Source organism: Gadus chalcogrammus, chromosome 10 (assembly GCF_026213295.1).
Source record: "Gadus chalcogrammus isolate NIFS_2021 chromosome 10, NIFS_Gcha_1.0, whole genome shotgun sequence".
Taxonomy (NCBI): domain Eukaryota; kingdom Metazoa; phylum Chordata; class Actinopteri; order Gadiformes; family Gadidae; genus Gadus; species Gadus chalcogrammus.
Genome location: NC_079421.1, coordinates 4389033 through 4401532, shown reverse-complemented (window position 1 = coordinate 4401532; position 12500 = coordinate 4389033). Strand labels below are relative to the sequence as shown.

Here is a 12500-nt window from a genome sequence, read left to right as displayed (position 1 = left end):
TCCCACAAATCTCCATGGTCTGACGCACAGGCCACAGTCAGAGCACAGGTTGAGAAGAAGCGAGACTACAGCCTCCGCCAAACACATCTACTCTGCCACTATCTGACACACATAGCAGACAGACCACAGACCTTGAAGAGAGACAACAGCCCGCCTGACGCCATGGACACCGTGCCTTCCCCCATCGCTGATGCTGGTTTGGCGAGGAACGGCCACCCCCCTCCTCTGCATTCCCCCATCGACGATGACCTCCAGCCTCATCTCTCCCATAGCCACAAAAACAACTCCAGCCCCAATGTCTCCTCCCTTTGCGATTTTCCAGCTGAATTTAAGAAACTGGAATATGTTGGCATCAAACTTACATCTGTGTCAATGATAGCATCGCCAGGTCATGGCCACAGGCTGATACCCCCCCCCCCCTGCACTGACAGTAGTCCTGAGTATTACTGAGAAAAAAAAAAGGGTTCAGCCGTAGACACAGTATAAAGGAAGTTTCGCATTATCTGCTGAACCCAAGGTTGCCCATGTCAAAACATGGCAACGTTTGCATTCCTGCAGTAACCACTAAGAGAGTAAACAAAGGGAAACTTAGACACACTGCTAACCTCACAAATCTCATATCTATTGTCTCCAAACCAAAAACAACCTTAAAGCCTATCAACAACACCATCAGGATGGGTCTAATTAATGTTTGGTCTCTTAATAACAAATCATTTTTAGTTAATGATTTTATTACCACTTCTAAACTGGATTTTATGTTTTTATCCGAAACATGGCTGGAACAAAATAACAGTGCAACTGTTCTGATAGAGACAGCTCCTCTGAGACCAACCTGTTAATTATCCCCAGAGTAAACACGAAACATGGGAAAGCAGGATTTAGTTACTATGCAACAAATAGCTGGAATAAACTCCCTGAGGATTTAAGACTTGCCCCAACTCTGAGCACCTTTAAAACAAGACGGAAGACGTTTATGTTTGCTTTAGCTTTCTGCTAAATCTTAAATACATCGGCCTTTCTAAAAAGCTTTTTTTTAACTTTGCCTTTATTCTCTATTTCATTACTAAAATGTCTTTTTAACTTTCTATTTTACTCCTTTCTTTGCATATGTTTTCTTTTACTTATCTATTAATTTATTTTATTGTATGACAATGTTTATATGTGAAGCACTTTGAGTCTGCTTTGTGTATGAAAAGTGCTAAATAAATAAAGTTGGCTTGCCTTGCCTTGCCCTGCCTAGCCTTCCCTGAGGACCAGTGTTTTCACTGGCGCGCTGCAGCCAGTGTTGCCAGATTGGGCGGGAAATCTGACCCAATCTGGCAACATTGCGGAAGACCAAGCCGAGCGTCCCTGGGCTAGCTGGCAGCACGGGGAGACGCCACCCACCTGGACCTTCCTGAAGATCAGCCTGTCCCAGATGCTGTCTCTCCGGATGATGCCTCTCTTCAGCTCCGCCTCCTTCCTCCGGTAGGCAAAGCCCAGGACCCATCGCTTCAGCGAACTGTTGGCCTGCCCGTAGATCTGCACACACACCGGGGGCACACGGCCGGCGAAAGATGGTATCAGCACACAGATCACTGCTTCTGAAGCCCAGACACACGCACACACGGACACACAAACACACACGCACATGCACACACAAACACAGGCACACACACACGCAAAGCGCACACAAGCACACCGACGGGGCAATATAAATGCACAATGTTTGTTTCCGGAGGCTATTAACTTTTTCATCCTAAAGGTGGCAGCAAAGGAACCGTCCGACAGGGCTAAGGCCCTGTGACTTGGGGATATTTAAAACGTGGCTGCTATGTACTCGTGTTATTGAACATCGATCCACAACTAATGTGCGCAAATTGTCCCCAGCCGCCGTGTCGTCGGGCTCTGCTCTCTACTAGTCATAGACACGAGGATGTCTCCCTCCCGAACGGCCAGCTGGAAGGAGAGGCGGGGGGGTGGGGGGGGGAGGCTGACCTTGTCAAACATCCGGTTGAGGAGTCTGGGCACCACGGGGAAGATGGTGGGCTTCAGGGTGGCCAGGTCGTCCATCAGCAGCCGGATGTCCCCTTGGAAGTACCCGATCCGGCCCCCGTGCACCAGCAGCAGGCCCTGGGGACAGGACGCACGGTTCAGGGGCGGGGAGGCGGACGCAGGGCCACTGAGGCCGGGGCAGGGCGGGCGGTTAGGTCAGACAGAAGACGGGTTAAAAGGGACACGACAAGCTTGAAGATTGAACTTTCATTCAGAGATTTTCTTTCGGAGTCCATTTCTTTATTTATTGTATTTTTCCTGGTGAATTTAGGGATGTAGGTCAAATGTGATTGAAGATTACTTTATATTATATAATGGGTCATATGATCATGCACCTATCGTGGCCTGGGAGAGTAAGGAATGTACCGGTTTCCGCAGCCAGTTCCAAGGCAACGACTCACAAACACCTCGGTTTGTGGCAGAGACAGAGAGAAGGGAGGGGCTCGGGACTAAGATATAATTAACCGGCAGCTGGGAACCAGACACCAGCCAGGCCAGTCAGGGATTGGAGAAGCAGCGTCGTGGAGACGACGGAAAAACAGGAAGGAGGAGAGGACGAACAGCGACACGCTCAAAACATACCTCTACTACTCTCTCAAACATATGAGCCAGGGGCAGGTAAGACATGTGGACATCACTGGAAGTACATGGAGTGATAGCCTACAGGGTGGTACACACACACACACACACAACACACACACAAACAGGTGAGAACGGTGGCCTGGGAGTGTCAGTGTTCATGTGTACCTCCACCATCCTCTCAAACATGTGGGCCAGAGGCAGATAAGAGATCATCACGTCTCCGGACGAGGTGGTGGAGTACGACTGTAGAGCAGGGCACAGCATTACAGTCATCACAGTACAGTAGAAAACACCAGAGCACAGTAGAGTCATCACAGTACAGTAGAAAACACTAGAGCCCAGTAGAGTCATCACGGTACAGTAGAAACCACTAGAGCCTAGTAGAGTCAGCACAGGACCGTAAAATAGAATATAGTTGAGCAGAGTTAGCGCAGGACAGTAGAAAATAATAGAGTTTAGTAGAGTTAGCGCGGGACAGTAGAAAACACTAGAGCCCAGTAGAGTTATCACAGGAAAGTAAAAAAAGAATAGAGTTGAGTAGTGTTAGTACAGGACAGTAGAAAAGAATAGAGCACAGCAGAGCAATCCCAGTCCAGTAGAACATAATGGAGCACAGTAGAGCGATCGACAGAAGACAGAAAGCGTCTGTATCATGGCGGCATATCATAGCAGTATCATATAGCCCAGTGGAGCAGAGCAGGCCTGGCGTGAGCACTGTTCAGGCTCACAATAGCTCATCAGGGAAAGCCGCCTGCCGTTCTCACTCTGTGGGGTTTTGGGTTGGAGTGGTTACCAAGGTTACAATTGATTCTCCACGGTAGCACTTCCCCCTTGAATATGTCAATAGGGAAGCCCAGTTGTTGACGAGGAGGGATGTCACCGACAGATCAGACATTCAGCTGGTCCATTGTCTGGGTCGATGCTATCTGGCAATATTATGTTGAACTTTTCTTTACTATTAAGTATAAATGTACCACATTATTACAGACGGTACGGCCATGTCCACTCTTACATTTCAGACCTTCAAACTTTGGTCTTGCATTCTGCAGACGCAAACACAATATTAACGGGGAAATTAAACACTCAATTATTTATTTCTATGAACAGAATTGTTTGCTCGGATTGATGTGTTTATCTATCTAATCTGGAGCGTAATGAGATGCCCGGTTGCCCACAGAATAAAAGATGTGCTTCTTCTTAGAGCCATGGCACAAGGGGTTACCAGATACATGGGGGAAGATAGAGCCATCCTTCACTATGGATGGGGAACAAACTGATCGATCCGGGAGAGAGACGGAGGGACCAGGACAAGGTAGAAGAGACATAGTGTGGTTAGTAGCCGTGTTCTCTACAGAGTCAGTCTGGAGGCGCGGGGAAAGGTCCTTACGTTGGTGATGCCGATGAAGGCTGAGCAGTTGGAAACCAGGTTCCCGTGGGTCAGCATGGCTCCCTTAGGATTCCCTGATGCACACGCACACACACACACACACACACACACACACACACACACACACACACACACACACACACACACACACACACACACACACACACACACACACACACACACACACACACAAATCCATACCCATGTCATGAGATCAAAGCCCATGGCACATTGGAACCTGTGTTGTTATGGAGTAGTGTGTGTGTGTGTGTGTTTGTGTGTGTGTGTGTGTGTGTGTGTGCGTGTGTGTGTGTGTTACCCGTGGTCCCACTGGTGAAGCAGATGATAGCCATGTCCTCAGGTCGTGGGGGCTGGTGGGAGTGAGAGAAGGTGAGAGGGGGGGAGGGTCAAAAGCTGACACGTCAGAAAGACAGCACCATAATGTATTCACCAGCGGTTGCTGTGGTCATTCAATAGGTCGACGGGGGTCACTCACAATGGGCTGGCGGTGATTGGCTGCGCCGATCGCCTGAGGGACAGAAACAGTTCAGTACGGGAGTGATGAACCCCATCAATATTTCAGATTCAGTACGAGCCAAACGGAGCCAGCATTCAGCAAGCAATTCAAATGTGCTGCAGGTACATTGTGAGAGTTGTAAAGAGAGAGCGAGTGGAAAAGAGCCGAAGAGAGGAGGACCATGAAGCTAATCCTCAAACGCTTCTTCCCTCTCTCCGTTCATTACTCCGCCGAGTGTTGCGTTCCACGGGCGAGATCACTGCGCTACCTCCATCTCCTGCAGGCTGAGTATCTGGATCCCGGCCTGCTGCCCCCTGCTGGCCAGGTCGCTGCTAGGAGGCTCCATCAGCACGATGGTCTTCACCGTGTGCTCCCTGTCCCTCACACACTCCAGCACCAGCTCCACCTTGGCCGCCACGTCGCACACGATGGTCGAGAGGACGGCTGCACACACGGCAACATGGGTCAGCCAACGCTTTCTCGTGCCAAACGGTTACGGCTACATTTACATTTGCGTGGGTTTGCGGACGCTTTTATCCAAAGCGTCAACCGTACCTTTGTCGAGGATGTAGGTGATTGCCTCCAGCCCCAGCGTGTCATACAGTGGGACAGACACCAGAGAGTACGTATAGCAGGCCAGCTCGGTGATGGTCCACTGAGGAGACACACACGCACACACTGTTACACGGAGTATAACCTACAACCATGTGATCAGAGTGTTTTGGTTGGTCCGCGGGGCGGTGGCTAGGCCACAGACCAGGACTCTGGACCTCACAGCTGATCGGGCGGGGGGGGACTTGTCGTTGGCCTCACCTCTGGTCTGTTCTGAGAGAAGATGCCGACGTGGGGGTCTCCCTTCTGGGAGTGGCCTCTGTGGAGGAGGGCGGAGCCCAGGTGCTCTGCCTTCTCCAACACCTGTCTGTAGCTCAGCCACTCGTAGGGCTGCTTGGGCTTCCTGGAGCCAAGGCACGGCCCGTCGTCTGAGGAATGAATTAATAGACACAGATATTAAATAAAGACTACCGTAATTTTCGGACTATAAGCCGCGCCTTTTTTCGACTCTGCGGTTTATATAACGGTGCGGCTAATCTATGGATTTTTACAGCTAACGGCCACTAGGGGACCTTCTAAATCGATGGATTTTACAGGTTACAGTCCACCAACTTTACCTCTATGGGCTCTATGACCGGTCCGCGCCCCCCCACCTTTAAGCGGCGGGCTCCAGTGCGGCTTATATGTACACATCATTCAATTTAGCTGCTGCGGCTTATACTCCGGTGCGCCTTATAGTGCGGAAAACACGGTAATAATACACCTGCTCCAGTGACAAATAGGACCTCTGCTGGAACACAATACAACAATGCAGTGCTGGACTAGAATATAATGCTCACATGTTTAAATGTGTGCATAATACGATTGTGATAAGAATTGATACGTTTCCTTACTGGCGGTGTCAAGTGGCCACTGGGCCCAGCAAAAAAATCACATTGTCTTGGGCCTACGCCGATCGGGGGGCCTATCATGAGCCAGTATTAGATACAAAAGCAGCTCATGATAGGCCTCCCGATCGGCGTAGGCCCTGGGGCTTCAGCCCAGGTAAGCCCGTGCATTAAGGCGGTCTCTGCCCTGTCTAGCTTCTCTCAACGCCGTTGATAAACCTCTTTGAAGGACCTACTGGAGACTCGGACCCCTCGGAGGAGGAACTCGTACATGGTCCTGGCGTCGTCGTAGAAGTGGGTCATGTGACCGTCTCCGTTCAGAAGCACCGAGTCCCTCGCAAAGCCTCCGCCCTGATTGGAGGAGGAAAGGGGGAGAGAAAGAAAGGGTTCAGACAGTGGAATAGAGATACATGCACACACACAAACACACACACACACACACACACACACACACACACACAAACACATGCAGCTCATTGCCATAAATAAATAACAAGGATAAGTGAAGGTTTACCCGGTCTCCCCTCCCTTGAACCTGGAGGGGCCTGTTGCTCCCAACCAACCCTGCCTGTGTCAACCCATAAATCCTGCAGCTCAGAGAGGACCTGCAGTGCTTTCACAAGCGCACCTCGGATGAACAGATCCTATTAGAGTATCACGGTCCGAATCAAAACACACGTAAGCTCTGAACCGAATGGGGTCTCAGGGCATCACGTCAGATCACTGCGTGGCCGCACTGCAACAACTAAACGGGATGTTCTAGTTTGGACGTGAAGCTCGACCCAACAACTTGCGTGAGACGCTGGGCAGCGCTGCACCTGGTGCTGTGCTGGGCACTAAAGTTAACAGCTCTCTGAATGAAGGGTGCCATTCTGTCTGCATGGTGCCACTCTGACTGAAAGGTGCCAGGGCATGTCAAGGGGGGGGGCAGATATTGACAGACTGACAGACGGATGGAAAGAGAGAGTTGTTACTATCTTTGATTACTTTTTAAACTGCTTGGCAATGTAATCAAGTACTGTATATTTAGTTTAGAGAGAGAGAGAGAGAGAGAGAGAGAGAGAGAGAGAGAGAGAGAGAGAGAGAGAGAGAGAGAGAGAGAGAGAGAGAGAGAGCAACAGACAGAGAGAAAGAAAGATAGATTCCCCTTAATGCATCCAGGAATTCACTAAATGCAATGCCTTTTATTTAGAAGCATTCAAATCATACCCACCCCATACTGCACCCCCTCCATTGTTACATTGCCGTTATTGTCGCTGTATAAATATGACAAGAATCCTCAGAGCATAACGGTCATCTGCAATCTAATAATAAACCAATGATGAGTAGAGGCATTAGCTCATGAATGGCTAGTAGACTAAAAGTAGGAAGCATGCAAAGAGGAAGTCACACAACGACGAGTGACTTATTAATAGAATGGTTTGGGACAGAGGCAGCTGCATGATGGAACCCAGATGGCAGGTCGGTTCCCGAGTCCTACAGGAAGCGAGCGGAGAACACAGGCCTGGTTCATTCACGCGGTGTGGTTGTGAATGACCTGAAAGGAGGTTGCTCCCCGACACCCCCCCTCACCTGGATCTCCCGGGACTGCGTGCGGAGGTCGCAGGGCGACGGGAGGGCCTTGGGCCGTGTGGCCAGGTAGTAGGTTGTCATGGCGGCCACCGCCCCCATGCTGACTAGCGTGGGGACGGAAAGGCTCTGGAGGAACTTGCCCATGTCGTCCATGTCGGGCAAGCGCAGCCTGGTCACCATCCCCTGGCTCAGCATGGCAGGAATGATCGGGACGGCCCCTACTACAAGGAAAGCCTGGGCGTATGTCTGTGTGTATGTTTGTGTGTGAGTGTGTATGTGTGTGTATGAGAGGAGGGGAGACGGGGGACTTGGTGGGGCCGGATGAACCTAACTAGGAGTGTGAAGCTGTTTAGGTTGCATTGTGTGTGTATGTGTGTGTGTGTGTGTGTTTGTGTGCGTGTGAGTGCGTGTGTGTGTGTGTGCGTGTGTGTTTGACAGGAGTGGGGTGGGGAAATGAGCAGAGTGGAGGACCGGTCCAGGGGAGAATCTGGGAATGAAAATTGGTGGACACAAGTCATTAATCAATTGGAATGAATAATGTTAAAAAAATGAAAATAACTGTGTGGAAAAAGCATTCAGGGTAAGTAGGTTCCCTTTTTGGTAATTTATGTTCCTCAAACTGAACTGAACAGTCTATACCCCAAGGCGAAGAGGCACACTTTCTTGTCGTTCGGGTTTCCCAACAACATATGTCCATTCATGCGAGTAGCTGGCTTTCAGTTGAGAGCCTGTGGGGTGGTGGGGATTCAATAATACCAGGCTGCATTGTTCTGCTGCACCTCAACGGACTCTCGTTCTATCGTCTTATTGTGTTACCGCCGGCCTCGGTTCAACAGCTTTCCATAGCAGGTGACAGGTGTAAAATGTTGAGTCCCCATTATGTATGGGAAACCACCCAGAGACACGGGGCTCCTCCCCTGGGCTCCTGTTTATGAAAGTATGGTCCCATTAATAGTCTTGTTCCTAGATAAGGGAGTGTGGCCAAGGCATTGCACTTGACTCTGGAGATAAGCTGTGTATGGTCACTCTTTGGTTGACAGGTGAAGGTTGTGTGAAGTTGTTGATACTCGTTTAGGGAGGGTGGTCATGTTTGAGCAGCCAGCATCAGAAACAGTTAATGTTGAGCAGTGGTCAACGTTGAGGGCAGGATTGAACAGAGAGGGGCAATGACTGGTCTATAAGTACCTAAACGGGGCAGCTAGAGGTTTTGGTTTGTTTATAGGCCTATGTAAGGCCTTATTTGTGTACAGGTCATTCTTCGCCTATCAAACATGGTGGTTTTTGTTGACATAGTGCAGCAACAGGTTGAAGAAGTCAACGCGGTCTACGTTTATATGTCCTTGCTCAAACTAGTGTATGCCCAAAACTCATAAATTTTATATCCTTAATAACCTATATATATACATTTGTCTAGCAAAATACATAATAAAAAGCCAAGGATATCCAAACAGCAAAAATGTATTTCATTGGCTTTGGATTTCAAAAATGAAATCCCATTTGATGGTTCATTGATGAGAACCATGTCAGCTCAAGGAAAATGTAAAGAAAAAGTTGTAGTTCTCTCTTGGGATCCGTTCCATAGTATGCCAGATACTTATATTACCACTTATCTTAACAATATTGTCCAAAAGCATAAATTGCAGCCTGTTTCATCAATCACAGCTGCAGTTGTCTTGCTCCATACTGGACCAATATAAACATTGTTTTCCTCGTTAATCCCTTGGACCCAGAATGTTTGAAAACAGGGTGCAGGATCGAAGGTTATCTTTGTATTTTATTTTTTCACATTGATTAAAGGATATCAATACTTTCTAAACCATTTAAAAAGGACTATTATAACAAAGATTTACATGCTTCTTTTACATGCCATTCAGGATCAAAAAGCATTATTTGTTTAGGAGCCTTTTGAACCATTGCAATTATGCCACAGAATTGTGTATAGCCTGTTTAACAGCCTGCCATAAAATTGAACAGCTTGAAATAACTGTCAGAAATCTAATAATCCCTCATCAACAGCACACCTTTGAATAGACCATCCAACCACACAGGAGGACGCTAGATTTACCTCCACAACCTAGTAGCCAATGGCAACCGCAGCAGCTTGTTCTGACTGAGCCCGCTGGACTCAGAGCACTGCACACAAGGCTCCAGACCACTCAGGAGCACGCTTCAAGAGCACACTGTCAACTAATATGTCCTCCCCACAGTCCCAAAAGATAGGTGTCCTCTAAGAGTTTCCCTGATTGGTCCCTCGGGCTGGGACACACTGATGATGTCACCGAGGAGGATTGTGTGCTTGTGTCTTGACTACATAGAAAGATGGTGTCTGATTGGTTAACGGATGAGACAGAACTGAGGGAGGTAGGGAGCGAGTGAGGAGGACGATGGTTTGATCCACAAACAATATGATATTATATATATATATGATAATTCCACTTTGGGGACTTTGTGGTGACAAGCAAGGAATGGCAAAGAAGATGACAGTACACAGCATGTTAATAGAAGGCAAGAAAAACCTGATTCTAATGGGTAAAGAAAAAGGAAAAGTATCGTAAAAATGATCAGTATAACTTCATTATAAATTATATAATATAACAATTAATCCGCAAACGTTGTGAGGAGGTGGAGTTTCCTCTAGAAAAAAACAAATTGCTTGCACAGGCAAATATTTAACATGAAGCCAGGAAGATTATCCACCCGAATGCACAACAGAAATGTAAATCAAACCTGCAACATCAAATTTCATTGCAGAGTGTAAAAAGCTCCCTGGCATACAGACAGGAATATTCAAACCTCTTGCCTAACCATAGAGCTTATCAAAAATAGTACAATTCTGATTTGTTATTTATGTAAATGCAAACTAGCTTGGCCATTTTTAAGATCCTGGTTCGCCAAATTCTCGAAACAAATAAGCTTAAAAATTATTCTGACGGGTTCCTGTTTCATTGTAAACGATCCTATGCAGTGCAACCTACACTGTATTCGTCCCAACAACCTTGTCAATGCGACCCCTCATTCGATGACTGGGTTGGAGGAAACAGCGCCCCCTCAGGCCGAGAGAACTCCAACAGTACAGAGCTCACCTTTACCCCAGTGACCACCGACCCGGGCACCTGCCCTCTGAGAGGCCTTTACATCATCGGTTAGGGGAAGACAAAGATAAGGAGATCGAAGGATGAGGAGACAGGCCGAGTGATATGGAGTAATGTGTGCTCTGCGAATTTACGCAGGCCTATGAATGAGAACTTTTGCATGCATCTATAACATATCTGAATCTATTTCAGATATGCATTTCCACCTGCATTTCAACCTCATCATTTGGTGTGAAAGTTTGACCACAAAAAGTTACATCCCTTGATCTTTATGGTTTATTTACATGGCTGTGTGTGTGTGTGTGTGTGTGTGTGTGTGTGTGTGTGTGTGTGTGTGTGTGTGTGTGTGTGTGTGTGTGTGTGTGTGTGTGTGTGTGTGTGTGGGTGTGTATGCACATAACATTATTACTTCTGTGCATGATGCCATGGTCAATGAAGAACTGCATGTGTGTGTGTGTGTGTGTATGTGTGTGTGTGCGTGTAAGGGAGAACCTGTCACGGATTAAAGATCACTGTGAAGTGTAGGAACCCATGGCTTAGCTGGTGGGTTCCCGTCCGCCAATAAGACCGTTGACCTTTCACCTCCAAACCTCCTCCACCAGATATGCACTGTGAAGCCATGCATGTGTTGAACCAACAACCATCTTATCATACGACACTAATGTCCAACCCCCCTACAAGCCGCTCGCTGACATTCTGACATTGGTTCCACTCCCATTGAGCTGTGTGCTGCAGAATGATCCGGGCGTGATGTAAATTATTTTAGTCTATGCTTCTTCTGACGTGTTTCCAGCTAACAACAGTAATGAATGATTTCTTCTCCACATAATGGACAACACCATACAGGCGCTCTTTATGCCCTGTGGGGGACAGTTCTGCCGCAGCCCATGAGCCAGACGATATCTGGCTCAGCGTATTAACATAGGAAGCGACTGTGGGGTTGAAACTGTTAAACTCTGCAGGAAACAGGGTTGAGACCGGTCCCTATATGGCGGTGAGACAGCAGGCTGGTACTAATACGGTACACGACGTACGAGGCTTCATAACGTCCCTCTCGACTCGTTATAAAGTGCGGGCCCGTGTTAAGATTTAACGAAAGTTCATGGTAATATATCAGTAACAACAGAACACAGCAGCAGGGACGTCTCTCAGGGTCAAATCAAATCTGAACAGCGCATTGAGTTTAAAGAGTCACAACGCATCATCACACAAGTCATCAGCGACATAACGGAGCAGTTATATTTGAAGTAGAATAGAATAATATTTTCTAACGGTTTCCCACCTGTTCGTTTCTCGAGCTCCTAACGTCTTGAGCACGCGCCTGTAGTACACTGGAGGGGAGGCGGAAACTAAGGGAAACCAAGACAAACGTCAGCCAATCAGCAAGAGGATACGACGTTTAGCATAGTAAGACAACTTCCTATTGGTTTAACATTGATAGTAACTCAACGTATAGCGGAACGTATGCGTGGCTCCATAGTGCATTTGGTTTTCTTTTATTAGTTATTCATTGGGCTATGGAAAATGGTAGTCAATAGTCCTATTATCAGTGCACATTTGATCATACACATGATATTTACTCGCTGTAAAAGTGTTTTTAATAAGATGATCTAGGCTGTTATTCCATTATGAAATATGAACAAAAACAATGTATAACAGTGCTAGTGCTAGTTGAAGTTATATAATGACCTCAGGGGTAAAAGGGCTTCAAGTACAACATAACGCAAATGGAGGGTATTGATCAAACATGTAAATCTTACAGTAGAGAACATTCACATTACTTTCTTTAGAAAAAGTCACAAAATATCAAAATAATAAGTGTGCAGCAGATTAGAATACCAAATCAATCATAAAAAATAAAATAACTTAACAAAGGG

General features: G+C 47.3%; 1 protein-coding gene across 2 annotated transcripts in view; it reads right to left on the bottom strand.

Moving 5' to 3' along the window:
• LOC130390569 (long-chain-fatty-acid--CoA ligase 1-like) overlaps nt 1–12494 on the bottom strand; it is an 18089-nt gene extending 5595 nt beyond the window's left edge. The window contains exons 1-12 of one of the 2 annotated variants that reach the window (XM_056600604.1): nt 11906–12494; nt 7532–8018; nt 6196–6310; nt 5334–5500; nt 5076–5175; nt 4789–4964; nt 4500–4532; nt 4323–4374; nt 4004–4077; nt 2782–2859; nt 1978–2112; nt 1387–1521 (exon numbers count right to left, since the gene is read on the bottom strand). In XM_056600604.1, coding sequence (XP_056456579.1) covers nt 1387–1521; nt 1978–2112; nt 2782–2859; nt 4004–4077; nt 4323–4374; nt 4500–4532; nt 4789–4964; nt 5076–5175; nt 5334–5500; nt 6196–6310; nt 7532–7726 — 1260 coding nt within the window. In that variant the 5' untranslated portion in view covers nt 7727–8018; nt 11906–12494. Of the gene's footprint in view, nt 1–1386; nt 1522–1977; nt 2113–2616; nt 2695–2781; nt 2860–4003; nt 4078–4322; nt 4375–4499; nt 4533–4788; nt 4965–5075; nt 5176–5333; nt 5501–6195; nt 6311–7531; nt 8019–11905 lie in introns of both variants that reach the window. The other variant, XM_056600603.1, reaches the window with a different exon arrangement.
• Nucleotides 12495–12500: the final 6 nt, after the last annotated feature.